The 26,280-nt window shown below is 44.4% G+C and overlaps 1 protein-coding gene across 5 annotated transcripts in view; it reads right to left on the reverse strand.

The window, feature by feature from the left end:
- Med15 (mediator complex subunit 15) overlaps nt 1-26,280 on the reverse strand; it is a 72,727-nt gene that overhangs the window by 26,121 nt on the left and 20,326 nt on the right. For 4 of the 5 annotated variants that reach the window (XM_008842287.3, XM_008842285.3, XM_017800378.2 and 1 more), the window contains exons 2-5: nt 22,285-22,372; nt 6,668-6,719; nt 5,077-5,106; nt 3,366-3,578 (exon numbers count right to left, since the gene is read on the reverse strand). In XM_008842287.3, the coding sequence (XP_008840509.1) occupies nt 3,366-3,578; nt 5,077-5,106; nt 6,668-6,719; nt 22,285-22,372 (383 nt within the window). The remainder of the gene's footprint in view (nt 1-3,365; nt 3,579-5,076; nt 5,107-6,667; nt 6,720-22,284; nt 22,373-26,280) is intronic. The other variant, XM_017800379.2, reaches the window with a different exon arrangement.

The raw sequence follows: 26,280 nt of genomic DNA on the forward strand, positions 1-26,280 counted from the left end.
TATGATTCCCTCTGGGTTTTTCTTTTTCTTTTTGGTCTTTTTGAGACAGGGTCTCCCTATAGCCCCAGCTGGCCTGGAACTCACTATGTAGACCAAGCTGGCCTTGAACTCACAGAGATCTGCCTGCCTCTGCCTCCCAAGTGCTGGGATTAAAGGCGTGCACCACCACACCTGGCTCCCTCTGGGTTTTTCTTTATACTAGTTAGGCATTATTTATCTCTCCTTTCTTTCTTCCTGTGTTATCCCCCCCACACCATTTAAAGTATCCCCATTTCCCCCATTTCTTCCTTGATAATTCCTGTCTGCTATGGTCCCATCTCTCTTGAGCTCCTTCTTCCCCTTTATCCCCATAGTTGAATAGGAAGCACTCTTAACCTCTGCATTATCTTTCTAGCTCTTATATACTTAAATTTTAAAGAACTGTTTTGCATTCCCACCTGAAATACAGGAGTGACTCAGTTTCTCCATCACAAGAACTTAATGTTGTCACAAGTTAATTTTATTTATTTTAAAATTTATTTTAGCCATTCTGGGTAGGTGTGAGAACTCTAATTTATCTTTGTGGTACAGACTTCGAACACAGTTTTGACACTCAGAAAATAGTGAACAACAACAATAATCTGAAATTGAGACTTACTTCATGGTTATTTTCATAAACATATTTGTTTCATCCTAATCTTAGATTAAGTTATTTATTACTTTTTTTCTAATGTGTCAATTTTGGTCTGCTTAACTAGCAATTACAATGGAACTGAGGTAGCTATCTAATAAATTATCTTCTATTTCATACCTTTCCAGTATGTATGCATGTTTCCTAAAGAATAATACAACTATACTAATCCTTTGCATTGCCATTCAATATCACATTCTCTGTCTTTTATTAGAAAAGCTTGGGGCTGGAGAGGTGGCTCAGTGGTTAAGAGCACTTGCAGAGAACTCAAATTCAATTACCAGCACCCATGCTGTGCAGTTCACGACTGCCTGTTAACTCCAGTTCCAAGGGATCTAGCACCTTCTTCTGGCCTCTGCAGGTCCCCCCCCCTCCAGAATACACTCACGGACACATATAAATTTATAAAAAACTATTAAAAAAAGAAAATTGTAGTCATCTGATTATGATTACTTATTTTCAACCTATTTCTAGTTGTCTCCCTTTCTCCTCCCCAATCCTGAGTTGAAAACCCAGGCTGTGAAAGGTAGACAAGCCCTCTTACCACTGAGCTGTTTCCTTGTCTCTCATTTTTCTAAGTTCTGTCTTTTTCTAAAAGATGTACTTTATTTTAATTATGTCGGGGAGAGGGGTAAGGCACATGAGTGTAGGTGCCTGAAGAGGCCAGAGGCATCAGATCCCCTGAACCTGGCTTTACAAGGGGTTGTAGGCTACTCAGTGTGAGTGCTGGGAACCAACCTTGGGTCCTCTTCAAGAGCTGTACATACTCTTAACTGCTGAGCCATCATTCCAGCCTGTTTTTTTTCCTAATTAATTGGGTTTTTTTAGATAATTGTATTAGACTTTATATATGTTGTCTGGATTGTTTGTTGCTTTTATTCTTATTATATTTTCTTCTATTTAATTTGAAATTTATAAATCACTCCCATTGTTTTAGCAGTAGTTCTCAATTTGTCATGTATATTTAACTTCTTTATATATAAAGTTTGCCAATATTTTAAAAATTGTTTACATTTATGTGGGAGGGGCTGCATGGTGCCATAACAAGCATGTGGCAGTCAGATGACAACTTGAGGAGTCTCGACCACGTGGGTTGCAAGGATTGAACTCAGGCCATTAGGCTTGGCAACAAATGCTTCTTGCCAATATTTTAACCTTTTTCAAATTTTTTCAATTTATTTTTCAAATTTTTTTTTTTTAGGTCTTTTTGGCCAGGATCTCCCTACAGCCCCAGCTGTTCTGGAACTCACTATGTAGACCAGGCTGGCCTTGAACTCACAGAGATCCACTTGCCTCTGCTGAGATTAAAGGCGTGCACCGCCACACCTGGCTCTTTTTCAAATTTTTTTAAAAAAATTTTTTATGTGTATGAGTGTATTGCCTGCATATAAGTGCACCCGTGTCGTACAATGCCCGCAGAGGTCAGAAAAAGGCATCAGACCCCCTGGAACTGGAGTTATGGATGGTTGTTAGCCACCATGTAAGTACTGGGAATCGAACCTGGGTCCTCTGCAAGAGCAGTCAGTATTCTTAACCGCTGAGCCATCTCTCCAGCCCATATTTTTTTTTTTCATATAATGCTGGGGATGTGACATAGGGCTCTGAGCTTTTTAGGTGAGTTGCTCTACCACTGAGTTACATTACCAATCTCTATTTTCTGGAAAAATCTCTGACCCAGGGGCTTTGCCTTCTTAAGACATAAATTAGCCTGAACAACACAGCAGTGTTTGTAGAAGGCATCAGGAAGACAGATCAGGAGGCCACTGGCACCTACTTCATATGGACAAAGAAGACCAGGGGTCAAGGGCAGAGAGACGGGGTCTCTGACAGAGAGCACAGCAGGATACACAAGTCCACAAGCACCTCAGCTTTCAACTAGTGCCCCCCAGTAAACCAGGCTCTGGGGAAGCTGAAAACAGGATGTGGGCCAAGGTCAGACTAGGGAGAGGGTGGACAGGATACCACGACCTCACCACAGAATGTCTGGCAAATAATTCTTTAAGACAAATTCTTTGGAGTTGGATTATAAGACAAATCACATGGGCATTCCAAGCCCCAAATTTAAACAATCTCTTAGTATAAAATAGCAAATAATAGCCAGTAATAGTGGCATGGGCTTATAAGCCCAACAATACTCAGGAAGCAGAGGCAGCAAGACTACAGCAAGTTCAAGGTCAACCTGGTTTACACAAGTTCCAGGCCAGTCAAGACTACATAGTGAGACTTGGTCTCAAATAAACAAACAAATCTGCCAATTCAGCTGACTGCAACCCCACTCTGTGTGCAGGAATCAGAGCATGTCCTATAGAGAGGTGAAAGGAGGGCAAAAGACCTCCTACAAGAGGCGGAACCCAATGGAGAAATAACTGGAATGCACAGCCAAGCCTGACCAAGGGGCAAGAGCAGCTGCAGGGGTACCCCCAGTCTTGGGGCAGACTGTGAGAGCATAGAGGGCTAACATGGCACTTATTCATGGCTGAGAACTCCAATAGATAGTTTCTATCTCATTGATAAAAAAGTCCCAGGCTTTCCCCACCTCCTGCCCTAGGCTAATAAGAGAGCCAGTTTTACTCCTCTTAGCTTAAGAAGGCTTGCCCAGGACAGAGCTACCTGGGGCATCTCTATACTTTCTCAATAACATCATAAACAAAAGAATGTAATGCAGTGCTGTCTGACAAGGAAATATGGTACTCACTCTGTGGAGTTGCTGTCGACACCACAGCCATGCCATGAGGGGCCATCCCAGAGGTCCCAGGAGGTGGCTGCCCAGAGAGGGGCATTGGCTGCCCCATGGCGCCAAGGCCACCCATTCCACCCAGGGACTGTCCTGGGCCCCGAGGAGGCATGCCAATCCCGGCTGCTCCTGGGGTAGGTCCACCAGTAAGGCTCTGCAGTGCATTCATGGGGTCTGTGGGAACACAAGGGCACAGTGTCTGAGGAAAACTGGATTGGCTTACAGGTAAGAGACTTATGGAACACAGACGCACCCCCACCCACCCCCACCCCCACCCCATAAGCATGATCCACTCAAAGTCCCAAGCAGTTAAGAGTCAGAGGCTTGAAACTTCCAAATGCCTAGGGCCAGGACTCTGAATACTACCAGAACATGAGCCCTAGGGTCACAGAGCACACTCCATGCATCAGCCTGGCCCATGCCAGTGTCCTAATCTTGGATTATATTCTATCCCTGTGATGTGCACAGCTGCACTGAAGATAGGCTGAGTCCTCTAGGGCATCTAACAACCAGGCCCTTATTCTCTGTCCAGAACTCTTACAGGGTGAGCCCACAGCAGACTTCCAGAGACACTGAAGTATGAGAGGGCCCTTCTTCCCAGCAGGTAGGAACATAGTGGTCAGATCAGAGAAGCAAGACCAGGTAGACACTCCCCAGAGAAAGCACAAGTAGGCTGACACACCAATGCTCCATTTTTGTAGCTAAGTCTCTACAGAACACTACCCCAGCACAGTTCTGTGGCCAGAAGCACCATCCCAGAGCAGGTAAGGAGTACAAGAGAGCTCCACAGAGTGCTGAGGGGCAAAGTCATGCCCACTAAGCCCCAGGACAACAGTGCAGTTGAGGAAGCAATGCTACAGCCAAGGACAAGGAGCCAGATGCCATTATCCCAATGAATGTGGACTCATAAAAGACAGTTACCTACAGACAGGTGTGGTCATCTGGCCACAGAACTGGGTGATGCCCAATGATTCCATTGCTTTAATACCATAGAGGCCAGGCATTCTCCAAGCCATATTCACTTAACCAGCCCTGGACTGAGGGTGGTGGCTATATAGGTATATATAGGCGGAGGCACTTAGGGCTCCAGTGCCTAGAGTAGGCCACACAACTGCACAGCCTGCAATGAGAGCTCATACCCCTTTTTTGGTGGTTCTGGAGATGAAACTCGGAGCCTCACACATGCTAGGCAAGCACTTTCTCACAGAACCTCACACCTTTTGTGACAGGCTAAGGATCAGCTGGCCAAAGTAGATCTGCTCAGAAGGCAGAGACCAATTCAGCTGACACAATTCCCTTTATCTGATAAACCTTGAAACTAAAAAGATTTCTGAACTCATAATTTTATAATTAAGGAAGTGAATTTCCACAGCTATTCTTCATGACATACTGCTATGGATTATTTTATTCGTTAAGCCACTTGGTTCTTTTAGATAATGTTAAAGATTTCTGAGTTTTTATACTCTTTTTGCCCATTAAAATAGGATGGAGAGGCACTGAGGACTTCAGTATGCAGGAAAGCACATGGTGAAGAGGCTGGGAGCTGCATCCTCGTGAATCTTTCAAACAATCCCTCCAATAACAGCTGGCCCAGGCATACCAGGAATGCACCATCCCATTCCCGCTACCCAAACTGGAGGTTGGGAAAAACTATTTCAAAAGGAAAACTTACCACTGACAGAAGCTTGAGATTTCTTGTTATCTGTATAAAAACACAAACACAAACCCTCAAAGTAAACAGTTTTATATAAACACATATTTCCCAGGATAGTCAGTTCTGTAGGCATCTGACCAGAGGTCATTTGCTAAAACTGAACTGACCCTGCATAGAAAAAAGGCCCCTAGAGCTTCAATCCCAAAGAGCCACTGGTACTCTGGCAACTAGGGAGGAGGTTTCCACTCCCACTGTTCACACAAAGGAAGTCTGGAGGGAGAGGGTATGGAACCACTTGGGGATCCACCTGGACTTAGTGAACTGCCCCCAAGGCTGAAGCACCCTGAACTAGGAGAGGCTAGGCCTTTCCCTTCTTCTAGGTCCAAAGTCTTGGCTCAGATCCTGAACCATAAACAAGTAATAGGAATCCATGATGAGGCTAAAAGAACAGTACTCCAAACTCAACAGCAATTCCATGTTCAGTCCATTCTAGTGTAACATATCTCCATTTTCCAGGTGAGGAAGCCAAGGCTACCCAAGGTTGCTTAAGGTTGGCTGGAAACCTTGTCTGCTGGACACAGCCTCTATGGGAAAAGTGCCCTAACTGTTGGTAGCCCAGAAGCTTCCTGCTTGGGCTGTATGCATCCTAGGCCACTATCCTAACAAATAAGGCATGGAGGGGAGTACATGACAGAATATCCAGCTGCTTGCTCCCCAGACTCTTAGGTCCTTCTTTTCTCCTACACTTCCCAATACTTTAAAGAAAGTAAGATCTGTGAAGTCTACCTTGCGGGTCTTTCTGGTAAAAGTGTCTCAATGTCCACCCATTCCCTCAGTGACTGACCCTGAAGCTGCAACTGCCACTACAACCCATGTTCTGACTGCCCTCCAGACTATGGTGGAATGGGGACAGGCCCCTGTCAAGAAGAGTCTGTCTAGTGCTTAAACAATTTGGAGGACAGGAAGGCTGCTGGATGGAACTCAAGAGTGTTCACAAGCTCTGGTTCCCTTCATAGGCTATGGCCATCCAAGAATACTTGGTATCCATACAAAGAACACACAAATGAATCAAGAATCCTGTCCCAGGAGGTTATGACAACTCACTTCTGAGGAGGGAGGAACAATAGCACCACAGCAGTATTCTCTGCATCAGTGGGGGCAGGGGATGGGGTGAGGGGAACCTTAGCACAGCAGAAAGGAATGGGAAGCTGACCTCAGACACTCTTAGTTTCATAGAAACACACATTTAGTTCAGCCTCCTGAGGTTAATAAAATAAACTTTTAAGGAATAAAGTGCCTGTTCCAAGGTAAACTGCTTATTTAAGAACTGCCCAGAGGTAAAAGCAATAGTCCTATAAAAAGGAAAGCAAATGGACAAGCATGAACAACAGCAACATTTCCATGTCAGAATCCACATTTTTAAGGCTGAGGCCTAAGAGGGTGGGGAATCTAGAATCGAGTGTGTGCAGTGAGCAACTTCCTCGTAGTAGGTGAGGGGACACAGATGGTCTAGCCTAGGTGCTGCAGCCCACCAGAAAGCCCCCAGACAGCCACAAAATTGGCCCCTCACAATAATCAAAACCACCCAAAAATGTGAACTCTTACTTACGAATATCTCGAAAATGGATAATGAGCCGGGCCACAAGGGAAAGGTATTCATCCTACAAGTAAGAACAGGAAGCGCTTAAATTCCAAATGGAGAAGCAAAGGCATGTGACTCCCCTTTCCCACCCTCTCATGCAGCCCAGCCATGCAGGTGAGGTTCTTCCTGCAAGCCTTGACCTCTGGGACTGCCTCAGATGGCCATAGTCACTTAGCTCACTGTACCTCCTCTGGATCCATGTCTCAGAGGCACAAAGTAAGAAGAGTACAGAGCCTCCAAAAGCAGTTCCTCTACCTTGATGGAAAGAGCATGCAGGAGAGAAAGCCCATCACAAGTCCCCTCTTGTTACAGAGAGGAAGTCAGTGTATATGTGGGGAGGTGAGGGGGGGTGTGTGTCCCCCAAGGGCACAAAGCTTATCAGACGCAGCTCCAAAGGCCTTTGCACAATTGGCATGAAAGTACTTTCACTTTTTGTGCCAATGCTATGCTGGCCTTTCCCCTGCTGATGAGGCATGTATGTGTATACAAATCTGTATGGGTGCCCCTGTCTATGCCTGCTGGGAACCCAAGCTTCTCTGTTAACCGCACAGGGAAGGGAAAGAGCAAGGCGTGTTTCAGAGGTGGCAAGGGAAGGCCACTGCCTGCACAGGCCACCTGTTTCTGTTGCTCCCTTTTTAAAACTCCCTCCTGGGGTTTGTCTTGCACTAATTGTCTTCTATGTACCTAAGGATACCCCAGGGAAATTTTCCAGGGAAATCACTACCATAAATCTGTTCTGTAACCAATGAAGAGATGTCTGAATTAAAACCTCATTTCAGAGAAGCATCTTTTCCTCCACGGTTATGTCCATTTTGCCAGCATGGCAGCTCAGAAGAGCAAAGTCCCCAATATCTGCCATTTGCCTGGCTGTTCTCCCAAGTCACCTTGGTACTGAGAGTCCACTACACGACAGAAAAGGTGGCAGAGGAGAGGGACAAAAAATGAACATGTGCCAAGGCATGATGGTGTGTACCTTTAATCTCAGCACTGGAGAGGCAGGTAGATCTCTGTCAGTTTGAAGCCAGCCTGATCTATGTAACAAGTTCCAGGCCGGCCAGGGCTAAAATAGTGAGAACTTGCCTTTAAAAAAAAAATGAGGGCTGGAAAGATGGCTTAGCAGTTAAGAACACTTGCTGTTCTGCACCTACATCTAGGAGGTTCACAACTACCTGTAACTTGAGCTCCAGGGGATCTGACACCCTCTTCTGGCCTGAGGGTTCCTGCACTCACGTGGTATACTTACATACACTCAGCCCCCCATATATACATAAAATATACAATAAATCTTTAAAAACAACAACAATAACAAAAAAGAACATGAACTGAATGTGTGTAGAAACCTTAGGACACTGTCTACACCTGTGTTATCCTTCACGGATCTCCATACTCCACCTACCACTGTTTCCCAGTTAGGGGAGTCAGCATAGGGTAGATAAAGGGGAAAAGTCTAGGGAATAGGGACAGAAAGAGGACAAGGTGGCATTGACAGAGGAAAGGCATGTTGAGGAAGCTATGTCAACACAGCCCATTTTCAATTCCCCATCAATTTCTGATTGGAAAAACAGTATAGGAAGGGGACCCCCACAATCAGAGGTCTAGCGAGGCCTGGCAACCTGAAGTATGGTGATGTGACAAATAGGGTATAAGGGATGTATTGGGCCAAAGAAACCTCAGGACTGGAAAAGAGGCAACCAAGGTCCAGTGGAAGAGAACCCTGAACCCAGGCAGGTCCGTATGTGACTGTGTTAAAGCCCTGGATTATCTTGTTCTGTGACCTTTAATATGGTTGGCAAGTTTTTTCTACTACCATGAAAGATATGACAGGAAGAACAGAGGTTCTAGGCGGAATGATCGGAATTTACTTAGACCCAAAACACATTAGACCAAGCACAGGTACCCCAAATCCTTTCCACACAGAAGCAGGGTCAAGAGATTCAGTGCCTGGAGCTGGGCGGGCAGACACACCATGCTGTGATGATCAATGCTACTCCTGGCCTAAACAGGGACATCAAGAAGGTCCAGCCCAGCTCTGTAGACCAAGAGGGAGGGATAGGGAACAGAAATTAATTAGTTACCCAAGGACCAAGGGTTTCTCACAGGGGAAATATATTCCCTACATTCTCCCAAGGGCCAAGTGATAATATGTGGGAGCTGAGTCTGTGAGGGAGCTGCCAACAACCCCTTCCAATGAGAGACCCCAGTTCCTGACACTGTGCCTCTGACCCCAAGGCTGCACTCCCTGGTTCTCACCTTCAATCTATAGGCACTTCTCAGTTTCTATTCTACAACAGAGGTTATGGCTCTCCTTTCTGCTCCAAAGCCCCCTCCCCAAAGTTCCAGGATAACTAAGAAAACAAGTTGAGGAGCAGACAACCATCTTTATCTCTACTCCTCTGTCCTACCATTAACATTTTATATGTCCAGGCTTGTACCCAAGGCTAGATATTATGAGGCTGTAATGTGTAATACCTTCAATACTCCCAACCACCAGGCGTGGTGGTGCATGCCTGTAGTCCCAGCACTTGGGAGGTAGAGACAGGCGGATCTCTGTGAGTTCGAGGCCAGCCTGATCTACATAGTAAGTTCCAGGCCAGCTGGGATTACAGGGAAACCGTCTCAAAAAAAAAAAAAAGAATGCTCCCAACCACCTAACAATACAAAGACTACTGTCTTGTTTACAGAGAAAAAAATGGCACAGGAGGGGCTGGACAGCACTTGGTTCTATGCCCAGCACCCTACAGACTTTCCCCACATACATTTGTCTTGCAGAAAGGCTAAAAGAACAAAGGCTCTGACATGAAGTGACCTCCAACAAGGTAGAAAGCAGAAGGCAATCCCTAATATCACCCACCACACTGCACCACAGGCCCTTTCTGTAGATCTGAGGAAGCTGAGCACAGTCAGTTACACCTGCCAGAAGAAACACTAGGGGGATAAGCCAAATCACAGGAAGATGTCAAGTATTAGGAACTGGGCTGGAAATGAGCCTTTTTCCAAACCTTACTGGTTTGCACTTAGAAAGCATGTAAACCTTTCACAAGTGAGAAGATAAAAGAAATCATAAAGAAAAACTCGAAACTATCGTTGGTAGAATAGTATAGGAAAAATGTCTTTTACGTGGCCCTTTACCTTAAAAAAAAAACAACAAAACAAAAAAACACTCAAAACTGTATCAGTTCTCAGATCAAGGAACACTGGCAAAAACAATCGTTTTTTAAAAAAATGTGTATGGGTGTTATGCCTGCATATATGCAAGTACACCCATGTCCTGCACTCACCGTGGAGGACAGAAGGTAGTGTCGCATTCCCTGGACTTGAACTTACAGACAATTGTTAGCTGCCAGCACAAAAGAATTTTAAGCTTAGTCCACACTTTGTCATTAGTGGTAATAAAGCTATTTACTCTCAAACTATCTGAGTAAAGCAAGCAACTGTGCCAATGAGATTAAAAGCTAAGGTATTCATCGTATCAGGAAACACACATGCTCAAGATGAAATATTTTTAAAGTCTGTAAGGTTAATTTGAAGTGGAAACATTAGGGGAAAACCATGGAGCTCTATTCATTGTTTCAAAAGCATGTTGTTTCTTAGCTCTGTTCACAAGGCCCAAAGACGTGGATCAGGGCAGGATAGTGAGGTTCAAGACCAGTCTGTGCCACACAGTGAGACCCTATTTCAAACAAGGAAAACAGAAACAAAACAAAAACTAGCCAACTATGGCTGCTCTCTCTGATCCAGGAGGCAGTCCAGCAGTTTGCCTGCAATAAACTGCTGTCCCCCATGGAATGGTCTTGGTCGGTGATCTTTGCTGCCTGCTTCCATACATGTGGTACTGAAAACCTGGGAGGAATGCCTGGGTCTCCTATGACCCAAATCCTCCTTTTATTAAGCCAACTGCTGACTGAACACTCCTGTGATACAGACCATTTGTCTCTGGCAGCTACCACCACTCACTACATCAGGCCCAAGATTACAAGTCCATCTTCTTGAACTCTTTCCTCTGTCCTGCTTACCCTCTGACAGACTTTGGGACAGAATCAATAAGATGACTCAACAGTCAGTGAACCAAATGCTCTTAACTGAATCCCTTCGGGTCTCCTACTACTGCCTGCCCTCCTGACCCCACACTTCAGACCAATGTTTCAGTCTTTTGAGACCACCCCTCTTTGTTGACATCCCTGTCCAGCGGGACGTAGTTAAAGAAAGACCACTGTCATCCCTTATATCAACAAAAGACTGGAATGTTTAGTTGCTGACAGAATCCTAAAATAGTGGCACAGCTCCCAATATTCTAAAATGTCAGGTCCAAGCTTAGCCCAGGAAAGTCCCTCTGCTTATTGGGAGACCACCCAATCCTGAGCTAAACTGCTCAGCCTATGTCATGGAAATTTACCCCAACACCTAACTGCCTATAAAAGATGTCTGACTTCCCCTGCTGGCTGTTGCTCTCTCTGATCCTGGGAGGCAGTCCCGTGGTTTGTCCTCAATAAACTGCTGCCCCTCACACCCCCAAAAAACTAGCCAACTATAAACATGCATGCGTTATCATTCAAGAAAAACAACGGACAACCATGAGGATAGAGTCATGGGACCTAGAGACCAAAGCCTCCAAGTCTGTGGTAATTTATTACAGCCACAGGAAACCAATAATACACTATTCTTTTGCCTATTATGGACACTTTATAAAAATGCATTCATAAAAAATGTGGTTGTGACTACTTTGTTTCACTTGTAGAATGTTTATCACATACTTTTAAGACTCACTTTTTTTTTTTTGTCTTTTTGAGACAGGTCTCCCTATAGCCCCAGCTGGCCTGGAACTCACTATGTAGACCAGGCTGTCCTTGAACTCACAGAAATCCACCTGCCTCTGCCTCCCAAGTGCTGGGATTAAAGGAATGCGCCACCACACCCGGCCCAAGGCTCACTTTTGTGGTAGCATATATTAATACATTGTATGACTACATAATATTGCAGGATATAGACACATTCTGTTTATCTACCTATCAGTTGATAGGCATTTGAGTTGTCTCTACCTTTAATCCCAGCACTTGGGAAGCAGGGGCAGGTGGAGCTCTATGAGTTCAAGGCCAGTCTGGTCTACATAGTGAGTTCCAGGCCAGCTGGGGAAGACAAAAGTAAAAAAAAAAAACAAAAAAAAAAACAAACAAAAAAAAAAAACAGAGAGAGAAGAACATCTGAGTACAAATTTTTATGAGGACATGTTTTCATTTATGTTAGATACATACCTAGGAATGTATACAGAGATATATTCAGGTATTCAGGAGATCATTATTTTTTTAGGAATCACTATATTGCTTTCCATAGCAGCTGCACCATTTTACATTACCTCCAGCAACCTATAAGGGTTTTGATTTCTCTACATTTTGCTATCAGTGTTTCTTGTCTACCTTTTTCTTTTTCTTAAGACAAGATGTGGTCTTGCTATGTTATCTAGACTAGTTTCAAGTGATCTGTCTGCTTCATTCTCCCAAGTGAAACTAGAGGTATATGCCACCACTTCTGGCTATGAGTATTTTTTTTCATAGTTATCATAATAGGTATGAAGTAGTATCTCATGATGGTTTTTGTTTCTTGAGGCAGTGTTTTGCTATTTAGTGCTGGATGGTCTTGAACTTGTGGCAATCCTCCTGCCTCTGTGTGCTAGTTAGTTCTTATCAACCTGACATAAACTAGAGACACCTAGGAAAAGAGAACCTCATTTGAGGAATTTCCTCTATTGGACTGGCTTGTGGGTATGTCTATAAGGCATTTTCTTAATTGTTAACTGATATAGGGGAGACCAGCCCACTGTAGGCAGTGCCATCCCTGGGCAGGTGGGCCTGGACTGTATAAGAAAAGTAGCTAGGGAGCTGGAGAAGATAGCTCAGTGGTTAAGAGCACTGGCTGCTCTTGCAGAGTATCTAGGTTCAGCTCCCAGCACTGACATGGCAGCTCACAAATGTCTTTAACTCCAGTTCCAGAAGATCCAATGCTCTCTTTTCTGGCCTCTGTGAGCATTGCATCATGGGTACACTAACATACATGTGGGCAAAACACACACACATAAAATAAAAATTAAGAAATTAAAAAAAAGAAAAGTAGTTGAATAAGCTAGGGGGAGCAACCAGTAAGCAGCTTTCCTTCATGGTCTCTGCTTCAGTTCCTGCCTCCAGGTTCCTGCCCTGCTTAAGTTAACCTGTCTTAGCATCCCTCAATGATGGACTGTGATCAGGATTTATAAGCCAAATGAATCTTTTCTTCCCCAAGTTGGTTTTGGTCAATGTTTTATCATAGCAACAGAGTAGCAAACTAGAACACTCAGCTTCCTGAGTGCTGGGAATAAGAGTATGCCATTAGACTCACGTTTATGTGTATGTGTTTGATGTACGTGTGCCACAGCACATGTGAAAGTCAGATAACAACTTTCTGGAGTTGATTCTCTTTTTTTTTTCTATTTTATTTTATGTGTATGAGTGTATTGCCTGTATGTGTATAAGTGTACCCATGTCTTGCAATGCCAGTGGCGGTCAGAAGGTGTCAGGTTCCCTGGAACTAGAGTTACAGATGGTTGTTAGCCGCCAGCCATGTAGGTGCTGGGAATCAAACCCAGGTCCTCTCCAAGAGCAGTCAGTGCTCTTAACCACTGAGCCATCTCTCCAGCCCCTGGTTCTTTTTTTAACTGAGTTTCAGGGATCAAACTCAGTGCTTATACCTGTTGAGCCAACTTACCAGCCTATCACTGTGGTTTTGATTTGTTATTTCCTAGTGATGTTAAATGTCTTTTCAACTATTTATTGGCCACTTAATATCTTCTTTTAGGAAACAGCTATTTCCTAGCACTTAGGAGGCAGAGACAAGTGGATCTCTGTGAGTTCGAGTTCAAGCCAGCCTGGTCTACATAACGAGTTCCAGGCCAACTGGGGCTACAAGACGATCATGCCTCAAAAAGAAAAAAAAAGGGAGGGGTGAGAGAGAGAGGAATAGTAGTTATTCAGGGGCTAGAGATGGCTCAGCAGATAAGAGAACTAGCTGTTCCTGCAGAAGACCCAGGATCGAATCCTAGCACCCACATGGCAGTTAACACTGTCTGTAACTCCAGTTCTAAGGGATCTGATACCCTCTTCTGTCCTCTATGGGCATTGTACAACACAGTGTACTTACATACATGTAGGAATACATAACACTTACATACATAATATAAAAATAAAGAAACAAAGGGGCTGGAGAGATGGCTCAGCAGTTAAGAACACTGACTGTTCTTGCAGAAGACCCGGGTTCGAATACCAGCACCCACATGGCAGCTAACAGCTGTCTGTAACTCCAGTTCCAGGGGATCCAACAACAGCCTCTTCTGTCTTCCGCGGGCACGACACGGGTGCACTTACCTACGTGCAGGCAATACACACATACACATAAAATAAAATAAAACATTTTAAAAAAAGATAAAGAAATAAAATAAATAGCTTTTCAAGTTCTTTGTATACTTTTTGGTGTCATCTATTTATACGGACTATTAAAGTCTCATAGACTATGATTTACAAATATTTTCTCCCATTCCAGGGGGTGTTGTTTTACTCTCTTGACAGTGTCCTATGAAGCACATAAAGTTTCTTATTTGTTTATTTATTTATTTATTTATTTTATTTTGTGTGTCTATGTATTTGGGCACACATGTCACAGTAGGCAAGTAAAGGTCAGAGAACAACTCACAGGATCTGGTTCTCTTCTTCCAACATGTGGGTCTGAGGGACTGAACCTAAGGTCGTCAGGCTTGGTAGCAAGTTGCATTTACCCACCATCTCACCAGCCCCGTTTTTTATTTTGATGAAGTCAGAGATACGTGTATTCTTCTGTTCCCTGTGCTTTGGGAATTTCATTTATAAAGCTGTTGCCTATGGTTAGGAATGTAGCTCAGTTGGTATAGTGCATGCTAGTACAGTGCATGCCTAGATGCATGAAGCCTTGAGTTTAATCTTCAGCACTGCATAAATCGGGTATAGTGACATGAGTCTATAATCCCAGCACTCAGAAGGTGAATGCAAGAGGATTAGAAGATCAAGGTTGGGGTGCTGGTCCTAGTTAGGCACCTGGGTGGGGCACCTTCATTGTGCCCACTCTGTATTCCACCCTCCACCCTATAACTGTCGAGCTATGCTCAAAGGCTAGCAGGACTCTCCATGCCACCTGCTGCCATGGAGCCCAGGGTGGGTAAGGTGTTGCCTGAGCAGCCTTCATGGCAAGGACCCCAATGTCCACTACGTTTGATCTCCTCACTCAGACCTGGCTACAGGAGGGGATTCAGGGAGAGAATGGGTATCGTGATCTCAAAGCACTTCTGCCCAACCCTGGAGAGGCACTCATCAGCCAACCCTGAAGGTCTTGGAGAAAACACTGGATAAAGGATTTTGTGGCAGTAGCTGGAGAAAGCATGAAAGCATGAGAAACATGATTCTGAAGTATTGGCTTATGCATATCTCTGTAGCTGAAGTGGGAGTGACTCACCATGGGTCAATTTTCAAGGGTTTACTAAAAACCCTGGCAGAGGATTAAGCAGACTCTATAACCTCTCTAAGCTAGAAATGATTGTCCATGATGCTATGACACCTTTTCATAAGGAAATGCCCTCCTCAGAGTTGTCAGAGCAGCCAAGGAGCACCAGGCAGCAGGAACAACTTAGCCTCTCTACTGTTATCAGTCCCTCTGCTGATGATTGCTTAGACTATTCACTGGAACATTCCAGACACAGAGCAACTGAAATGCCATGGGTTTTTTACTATTTGATGTTATCTATGAAGCCTACTGGCGGCATAGCAACTATGACTTGGAATTTGGAACTGTGTGTTTGCAGCTGAGTGCAGTTGATGCTAAAAAACAGTCACACTATAAAGCCAAACTTGTCAGAATCCCCTGACCTCTGGGAAGTTAACTTACAAGTGGGATCTCTATGTGGGTGAATCAATTAAGGGATCAGCATAAAGTACAGGAGAGTTTAAGACAAAGTGTTGCCATTATTGTTTCCTTATTTAAAAACAGAACTTTTGCACTTGATCAGCTCTGTGGCAGCAGCAGAACCAAGACCTCCCAACCCACAAAAAATCCCTTATCAAAAACATTTACCTAAGTATCTCTCTCATGCTTTATACCCTATCTCCACTTCTCTTCTTTGTTAGAATGTCTAAGTTGTTTTCTACATCTTATACCTAGTAAGCTGATATTTAAATTATGGAAATGGGTTGTTTGTACCTGTGAAATTATGTGTGCCAAGTATAAATGGCCTTAATCAGAAAGAGCAGATAAGTGGAAAATAACTACATTCACATAAAGGATCCTTTCACAAATATGCTGAATGATCAGACTGAAATAATACAGGGTGAGGTATTCCTTCAAGGAATGAGAATTTAGAAAACAGCTATTAACTTAAACTTTTATTAAGTAACAAGTCACACTATAATGAAGTTAATGAATAAACTCCAGAATTATTGATTCTAAAATTGTCCTCTTCCCATGTACTATTTTATCTTATATTAGAATTTTCCACAGCTTAAAGAGAGAGCAAACTAGGGGAAATTTTCTCCATGGTAAAGTACTTCTCTAGCATGGGAGGCCCTGGGTTTGCTCCTTAATACCACAAAAGGGAAAAAAGAAAAAGGGAAAGGACATAGCAAGAGCTAGAACTGTCAAATGACCTTCATCTCTGCCTCTATTACTACTCTACAGCCTGTAGAGGCTGTAATTACTTTCTGCTTTCTTTTTAAAGATTTCATTATTTATTTATTTACTTACTTACTTACTTAGGCTTTCTTTTTTTTTCTGTTTGTCTGGTTGGTTGGTCTTTTGAGACAGGGTCTCCCCGCAGCCCCAGCTGGCCTGAAACTAGCTATGTACACCAGGCTTGCCTCAGTCTCACAGAGATCTGCCTGCTTCTGCTGGGATTAAAAACCGGAATATACTTGGCTTTTTAAGCCTCTGCCTGGAAGGCTGGCCAGAGTGCTCAGAGCTGTCATTACCACCATGACCTGCCACCTCAAGTCTCAGCTTACATTTGTTTCCCTTAATGCCCTTTAGACAGAAAGGAGTCCTACTCACAGGAATTAAGGTCATCAGAAATAAGTGGATGTCTGGATATTTTGTGCTTTGACTCCCATCTACTAGCTCTGACACCCAAACTCCTAGGTCATATCTCAGCTCTCCTCTAACTAGCCTGTGCCGGCAATTAGCATCTTTGAGCCCATCTTTAACCTAGGAACAGTGGTACTGTAACGTCTTGTGATGGTTAATATTGTCAACTTGCAAGGATCTAGAATCACCAAAAGACCACCTCTGGGCATGTCTGTGAGAGCTAGCTTATCTAGATTATCTTAGTTAACTGAGGTAGGAAGACCCATCCTAACTGTAGGTGGTAGGTACCCTTCCTTGGGCTGAGGTCCCAAACTGCATAAAAAGAGAAAGGTAGGTGAGAACTGGCACCCACTGCACTCTTCTTCCTTACTGTGGATGCAATGTGACCAGCTGCCACTATGACTTCCTGGTCACAATCCCCATGAATTGTAAACTGAAATAAGTTCTTTCTCCCTGATGTTGCTTCTTGACGGGTATTTTATTTTATCATAGCAACAAGGAAAGTAACTAATATACCATTTATAGGACTGAGTGGGGATCAGATGGGTTCATATATTTGAAGTACTAAGAACATGGCCTTACCAGGGGACATCACTTTACAGTCTACAAATGGGCTCCAGCCATAAGACCTGAAGCCAGAGAATGTCAAAATGAGAACAGCTTTAACTTGGGGGAACTAAAGTCCACAAAGGAGGAGACCTGTGCCCACTTCCCACCAGAAGTTTGGTAAACTCTTCCAGATAAGAGCACTCATGGCTCTCCTTGCCTTAGGTCTACACTGGACAGCCTGGAGTACCTAGTAGAACTCTGACTTCCTTCAGGGTGGAGCCTTTGGACTTGCAAGCTTGATTACTCATGACTTTGTAATTCTTCATCATCCCATCATCCCATTCTTTTCACTGCTCCAGAGTCCTACCCCCCCCCCTTTTTTTGGTCTTTTTGAGACAGGGTCTCTCTGTAGCCACAGCTGGCCTAGAACTTGCTATGTAGACCAGGGTGGCCTCAACCTCACAGAGAGCTCCCTGCCTCTGCCTCTCAAGTGCTGGGATTAAAGGCGTGTACTACCATGCCTGGCCAGAGTCCTACCCTTTAAATCTCTTTTACAACTGTTGTAACAGAGCCTTGGGAACCAGGGGCAAGTCTAAGTGCACCTGAACTATCAAAGTATCTTGGGTAGGAACATCCTCACTCCACTAACTGGAACCTACCACCACAGGGAGTTTAAGTATCAGGGAAAATGATGGAAATCAGATCAGCAGTGCAGAAGCACACTGTCTCTATAAAAAATACACAGAGCCTGGAATGGTGGTGTACACCTTTAATCCCAGCACTTGGGAGGCAGAGGTAGAGGCAGGAGGATCTCTGTGAGTTCAAGGCCAGCCTGGTCTACATAGTGAGTTCCAGGACAGCTGGGGCTATTGGGAGACCCTGTCTCAAAAAAGACCAAAAAAAAAAAAAAAAAAAAAAAACCCACAGAAATTAGCCAACACTGCTCTTATAAACAGTTTTCTTTCAATTAGTTGGGGCCTCCTTATGGAGTGAGGGATTTAGAGATCAGAGGAAATGGGCTGAAATCATTAAGGCATAGCTTATAAAATCAACGTGTAAGCCAGGTGTGGTAGTGTACACCTTTAATCCCAGCACCTGGGAGGCAGAGGCAAACAGATCTCTGTGAGTCTGAGGCCAGCCTGGTCTCCAGAGCAAATCCAGACCAGCTGTGACTAGAGGGAAACCCTGTCTCAAAAAGACCAAAAAAAATCAATGTGTAGTAATTCAGAGCCCAAGGCAAAGTGAATTGCAGTGGTGACTGGCACCTCCTCCAGGAGCTAAGGCTTACTCATCAGCTACCAGAAAGCTCTCTGTGGTGGCTAGTCTCTGGGATAGCTATGCAACAATCATTGCCGGACTCCCTACATGCATAGGCTACTGCTCACACCAAAACGTAGAGGCAACTTTTCCTCCCCTAAACCTGTGTTGGCCTTAAGACTTCCTGTATTCAAAGAATGTTCTAGGACCTCTGAAGACTAGAAGCTACTCTCTCCTCTTGAAACACAACCACAGTGTTGCAATGAAGTCTCAGCTCTCAGCTATGCTACTAGAGACTGGTAAAATCAACATGCAGTCAGTCATGTGAGTGAAGCCTTATGGACCTTTCAGCTTAGCCTAGCCACCCCCTAAAAGCAGTCACAAGAAAAGTCAGAAATGAGAGCAGTAGAGCAGCCCAGCCAGGCAATCCCACCCACCCCAACTCCTGATGAGCCAGGAGAATTAAGTTACTGAGTTTTAGTTTCTTACAAACTAATAGATAATAAACAAAGCTAAATCAATGTGTGTATGTATGTGTGTGTGTGTATATATATATTCCCTGTAGCCCCAGCTGTCCTGGAACTCACTATGTAGACCAAGCTGGCCTTGAACTCACAGAGATTCGCCTGCCTCGGCCTCCTGAGTGCTGGGATTAAAGGTGTGCGTCACCACGCCTGGCAAATGTCTATATTTTAAAAGTTGAGACAATTCAACAAACCTGTCAATGTTCTTTTAACTATATATCTAAACAAATGCTGGGTGTGGTGGCATAAATCTTTAATCCCAGCACTCAGAAGGCTGTGAGTTCAAGGTCAGCCTGGTCTACATAGCAAGTTCCAGGCTGGTTGGGGCTACAGGGAGACCTGGTCTCAAAAAAAGACCAAAAAATAAAATAAAATAATTCTAAACAATAAAGCTGGGGACATAGCTCAGTAATAGGGCACCTGCCTAGCATACATGAGTCCCCAGTAGCAACAAACAAAAACTAAAAAAAAGTGTCCAAACAATAAAAATACTCCATATTAGCCGAGCATGGTGGCTCACACCTGTAGTCCCAGCACTTGGGAGGCAGAGGCAAGTGGATCTCTGTGAGTTCAAGACCAGCCTGGTTTACATAGTGAGTTCCAGGACAGCTGGGGCTACAGGGAGACCCTGCTTCAAAAAGACAAAAAAAACCAACAACAACAACAACAAAAAAAAACAACTCCATATCATAAATATTAGCAAATTATATGAATTATGTATTCAAATACATAAAGAAGTATTAAAATCCAACAATAAAAAGACCAACAACTCCATTTATTTACATGGGCAAAGTACAAAAATGAATATTTCTTCAAAGAAAATTTACAAATGGCCCAAAAGCACATGAATAGATGCTCAAAATCATTACTCACCAGACAAGCACCAATCAAAACCACAATGAGATACCATTTCACACACAGTGATGGCTATAGTAAAAATTAAGTTAACAAGTGCTGGAGAAATTGGGACCTTATAAGCAGATGGTGAGTTTCAAGTAGTACAACTACTTTGGAAAACATCTAGCAGTCCCTCAAAAGGTAACAAGAGTTATCACATGATCTAACAACTCTCTCCCTAGATATGCCGGGAGTTTTCATTTCCCCAAGAGAAATGAAGTAAATCTACATAAAAATTTGTATGTGAATATTTAAAATAGCAACATTATTCATGGCAGTCAAAAAGTGAAAAAACCCAAATGACCACCAACTGACATACAGATACACAGAATGTGACATAGCCATTCAAAATGGAATAACATTCAGAAAAAAAAACCAGTAGCACACACTTGGGAAATAAGAGGCAGAAGATCTTCATGAAGTTAGTCTGGTCTATACAGCAAGTTCCAAGTCAGTCAGAATCAGGTATACACTACAACATAGTTAAAATGTGAACCCTGACATTATGCTGTATGAAAGAAATCAGTTGCAAAAAAAGATTATTATGATTGCATTTATAAATAAAGTTCAGGGGGCTGGAGAGATGGCTCAGTGGTTAAGAGCCCTGGCTACTCTTCCAGAGGACCCAGGTTTGATTCCCAGTACATACATGGTGGCTAATAACTATCCAAACTCCAGTTCCAGGGGATCTAATGCTCTCTTCTGACCTCAATGGGCATTGCATGACACTCATATATATAAAATAAAAATAATAAACAAAATATTAAAACAAAAGAAAGTTCAGAATGCACAAACTTATAGAAACAGAAAATAAGTGGTTGCTAATAACTGGGGTGAAATAGGGTATGACTGCTAATGGGTATTAAGCTTCTTTTTTTTAAAAAAAAAAAAAAAAGATTTATTTTATGTGTTCTGCTTACATGTATATATGTGTACAACAAATATGCCTGGTGCCCTCAGAGGCTTGGAACTGGAGTTTTGAAAGGTTGTTTGCTGTCATGTAGGTGCTGGGAATCAAACCCGGGTCCTCTGCAAGAGCAGCAAATGCTCTTAACTTCTGAGTCATCTCTCCAGCCCTATATCAAGCTTCTTTTGGACATTATTCTAACATTACGGTACAGTAATTATCCATGTGACTCTGAATAGCCTAGATAACTAAATTGTACACCTTAAATGGGTGAATTTTAAATCTGACTTCGATAATGCTTTTTTCAGGAGGTGAGGGGGCAGGGTCTCTCTGTAGCCACAGCTGGTCTGGAACTATGTAGACCACACTGGCCTTGATCTCAAAAAGATCTTCCTGCCTCTGTCTCTGTCTCCCAAATGCTGGGCTGGGATTAAAGACATGTGCCACCATGCCTGGCTCAAAGCAGAATGTATATCACAGATCCAGAGAACAGAGCGCACCCCTACCCATTTCAGCTTATGAACTCTTGGAACTCTTCCTTGCATACACATGTGCACAAAGATACATTCTTCATCTCTACTTGACTTTCACTTCATTTCTGCCATTTATTTTTATTTGTGTGTGTGGATATATATACACATGAGTAAGATGTCTACGGAGACCAGAGGATCCACTGGGGCTGGAGTTAAGAGGCCATTCTAAGTCACCTAATAAAGACGCTAGGAACTAAATGGATCCCCTGCAAGAACAGTACATGTTCTTAACTGCTGAGCTATTATCTCTCCAGCCCCTTGCTTGATTTGTAATAAAATGGTTCCACCTCTGGGAACCAACACATTGGGAGAAGGTCATGTGTAGGCCAAAGTGCTGTAGCCAGCCTGGGGGAAAGTCCACAATGGAAATTCTTCTTCCAACTCCACCTAGGAAGTTCCAGCCTCATTTTACCAAGCATTACCTGCCTCACTGAACAACTTGACCCTGGATCCCTTCATCAGGGATTGTGTAGGCTCAGGGAGAAGAAAGCCAGCTCTTTTTTCACAAGAGCAGTAGGATTCAAGAAGCTACCTATAGGACTCATAGGGCTGACTATATATGGCAGGGGTAATAGCGAGGCCAGGTCAGAGGCAGGGCCTGCATCCTCAGTGCCTCCCTAGAAGTCTTGCCTACTCCATGGACACATGGGAGGTCCCAGAGTGCTGCAGGCACAGTCAGCTATATCAGAGATCAATAAGCAACCACTCCCCCTGGCCAAGTAGAAAGTTCTCAGAATCCAAAACACTCCCCTCCTGGAGCTGCTCTGCTGGGGGCTCCGGCCAACAGGGTCTTACCCGGGTCTTGGCCTTCAGGAACACATGACTCTCCATATCCTTGCTAGATTTACTGTGGGCCACACCAGCTTTCCTCATGGCATCCTCACTGAAATACAAAAGAAGAAAAGATGTTTATATACACTAGCAAGTCTGCCCAGGCATGGGCCATGCAGAGCAGCTACTCCTGCTAGACAGGTGCTATCCCCGGCAAGCCAGACTGGCTAAGGGCCTGGAGAGGAATGAAGGGAGAGGCACTCGGCAGAACAATGGGTAGCAGCTAAACATGAGAGTGAAAGGGTAGAGCCATGGGAAGAAAGAACAGGAAAGATGGTTGCCATGAAACAAAGAGAAGCCCCTGGCATGAAGGGCAGAGGGGCTGTCCCTAGAAACTGCTTAAAACCAGCATCAAGTCAAGTGTGCATTAGATGCCTGGGTGGTCAGCCAGTCTCTATTTCTATACACTGAGTGACCTGAGTCCCTACCCAACTCTTAAATCTGCGTATAGTAGGCCCCAGTTCCCCCATAAAATGAAGTTATCTCCCACTACTCCCAAGGCAAGAGTCTGCAGAATAATGCATGTACTCCTCCTAATGAGGCCAAAGACCAGTTCCAACTTTAACAACTTCTGAGAACAACAGAAGACAGTTCACACTAGCCTGGAAAAAAAAAACAAAAAACAAAAAAAACCAAAAACTTTAAAACACATTTGCTTGCCGGGCATGGTGGCACATACCTTTAATCCCAGTACTTGGGAGGCAGAGGCAGGTGGATCTCTGTGAGTTCAAGGCCAGCCTGGTCTATATAGTGAGTTCCAGGACAGCTGGGGCTACAGGGAGACCTTGTCTCAAAAAGACCAAAAACAAACAAACAAACAAACAAACAAAAAAACCACATTTGCTAACACAGACATAATGAAAGGCTAGCCTACTAAATGTTCCACATTACACTACTGTTCAATGGCGGGGGGTTGGGGAGTTGTGTACATGAGCCAACCAGAGTCCCCCATGGACGAGAGCACACACAGCCTCCCCTACATATACACACACACCGAAAGAACAAGTATGCATTGCCTAGAACAAGGAGGCAGAATGTTAGACCTGGGCCCTGTGGCTTGGAAGACCGACTACTTTGGTCTACTCACAGTGTGTCTTCTCCTTGCCTGTCTTCACAGCACTGGGCTTGCTGGTAAACAAATCAGCAACAATGTCAGGACTCTGGGCTTCATCTCAAAGTGGGATAAATAAGCGTAGTCCAGTTGGTACTCAAAAAGTACTCTGACCTCCAAAACACAAACCAACCCAGTCTAGGTACTAAGGAATGTGTATGTGCTACAGTACTGTGCCTATGAAACCAGAAAGGAGTCTCAATGACAAAAGACATACAAAAAACATCACTAGGGCTGATGAAATGGCTCAGTGGGTAAAGGCACTTGCCACACAAGCCTGACAACCTGAGTTTGATTCTCAGAACCCATATACAGGTGGAAGGAAAGAATTGACTCCACAAAATTGTCCTCTGACCTCTACATGCATGGCATAGCATGCACATATCCTCTGTAGCCCCCACAATAATTAATTTAACTTAATTTAAAACACCGTATTGCTACAGCCTTCATTAACAGGCTTATCTAGAGTTCCTACCTACCCATCTACTTCCTGAAGCTTGAACTCTGGCGAGGAGGCAGCAACAGGTTCCTGCTCACAGGCACCCAGCTGTGAAGTAGATACATGAGAGAAAAGGTTGTTGGGACCTCAAGAGACACCAGGTAGGATGGTAGTGAAATAGAGCAATACCAAGAGAACCAGCCTACATGAAATGTAGGTAGAACAGGCCAGTGGGCAAATGAGGCATAGATATAGGCAGGAACGGGGCCACTGTGAGAGAGCTGAGGCTAGCAAGGGTTCTACATTAGAAATGGAAACACCACCTGGTAGGTGCTAAAAAGTTACTGAGCATTCATGGATTAGAAGAATATTGTGAAAATGACCACCCTACCAAAAGTCATATACAGATTCAATGCAATGCCAATCAAAATCCCCATGACATTTTTCACAGAATTGGGAAAAACCATCCTAAGATTCATATGGAAGCACAAAAGACCTTGGATAGCCAAAACAACCCTGAGCACTAAGAGCAACGCCAGGGGGATTACTATACCAGATTTTAAGCTGTATTACAGAGCTATAGTCATAAAAACAACATGGTACTGGCACAAAAATAGACCCATACATCAATGGAACAAAACTGAAGGCCCAAATATGAGTACATGCAATTTCAGCCACCTGATATTTGACAAAGGGGCCAAGAACATTACTATGACCCATATATCAAGTGACTCAGAAGGCAGCTACCTTTGAGTGTGGCCTGGAACAGGAAAGGACCCTTCAACGGGTCCAGGCTGCTGTCCAAGAAGCTCTGCCCCTTGGGCCATATGATCCAACAGACCCGATGGTGCTTGACGTATCAGTGGCAGATAAAGATTCTGTTTGGAGTCTCTGGCAGGCACCCATAGGGGAATCACAGTGGAGGCCATTGGGACTTTGGAGTAAGGCTTTGCCTTCATCTGTGGACAACTATTCTCCCTTTGAGAGACAGCTCTTAGCCTGCAATTGGGCCTTAGTGGAAACTGAACGCTTGACAATGGGCCACCTAGTCACTGTGCGACCAGAGCTCCCCATCATGAGCTGGATGTCATCTGACCCCACAAGCCATAAAGTAGGCCATGCACAGCAACAATCCATTATCGGGAGACCTCTGTTATGCAAAAGTCGAAGTCCCTTCACACCGGACAGCTCATGCAGCTCGGGAATGTGCTGCGGGCTCCTTTTCATAGTGGGGTGCCTTCCTGGCATCTTTCCTGACTCTCCTTGAAACATGCACCTATGGCTTCATGGGGTGCACCCTATGATTGGTTGGCTGAGGAAGAGAAGACTAGGGCAGTTGGGAGACCTCTGTTATGCAAAAGTCGAAGCCCCTTCACACCGGACAGCTCATGCAGCTCGGGAATGTACTGCGGGCTCCTTTTCATAGCAAGGTGCTTTCTGGCATCTTTCCTGTCTCTCCCTTTGAAGTGGCCGCCACAGATGCCTTGACATAAACATGGCCTTTGGCTCTATGCATACCATGCCTTCCTGTGTATGATTTTTACAGGTAGACAATAGTCTAGCAGAAACCCACTTCCACATGTAAATAGAATATCTCACAAAGTATCTAAAAGCTTTTACCACTACCCCCATGGTATATAAATATGCTAGTCTTCTCTTAATAGTCGGAGATCGGGTCAGAGACTGGGTCCCGGAGATTGGGTCCCAGAAAGCTGGATCAGCAGAGATACCCCAGCTTTCGCCGCCTCATACAATAAAGCTGTAAACACAGACTAAGCCGTGACTTGAGTCTTGTGTCTTACTGCCAGCGACCTGATCTCACCGGAGAGCAGCACTCTCCGTTATCGGCCCACGGATACCCCAGCTTTCGCCGCCTCCGTGCCTCTTCCCTGTGGAGTTCACTGGCCAGGAACTCCGCATTCCTGAGGAAAGGTACAAGTGTGTAATAGAGGCGGGATTCCGACTGGATAATACTCCAGTAGCAGAGAAGCTCTTAGCACCAGAAACTGCGGTAGCCATCAGCTGCCGCTATTCCCAGAGACGCGGGACCTGAAGCAGCCGCTTCCCAGAGAAGTCTGCGCACCCGCCGCGCCACATCCAGAGTGAGTGCGCCCGCCCGGGAGCCCAGGCGCCCTCCCCACATCGCTTGTGGCCAGGGACTAGCCAGGTGTGGCGGAGGCCCCAGGGGGCCCGCACACACCACGCTGGGGGTCCAGCGACCCCCCCATACCTATTGAAGGAGGAAATTTAGCATCCTCCCAATGTTGTGGTATACCCGGGGAATCGGTGTGCTGGGAACTGGAGGCTCCCATTAGATATTCTGATGGTGGTGGTGTCCAGGATAAAGTCCGAGAATTAAGGGTCCACAAAAAAATAGAACAAATGATCCAAGCTTTATACCCTGAGCTCA

The sequence above is a fragment of the Nannospalax galili genome, unplaced genomic scaffold (genome assembly GCF_000622305.1).
Source record: "Nannospalax galili isolate Female #2095 unplaced genomic scaffold, S.galili_v1.0 scaffold321, whole genome shotgun sequence".
NCBI classification, from domain to species: Eukaryota; Metazoa; Chordata; class Mammalia; order Rodentia; family Spalacidae; genus Nannospalax; species Nannospalax galili.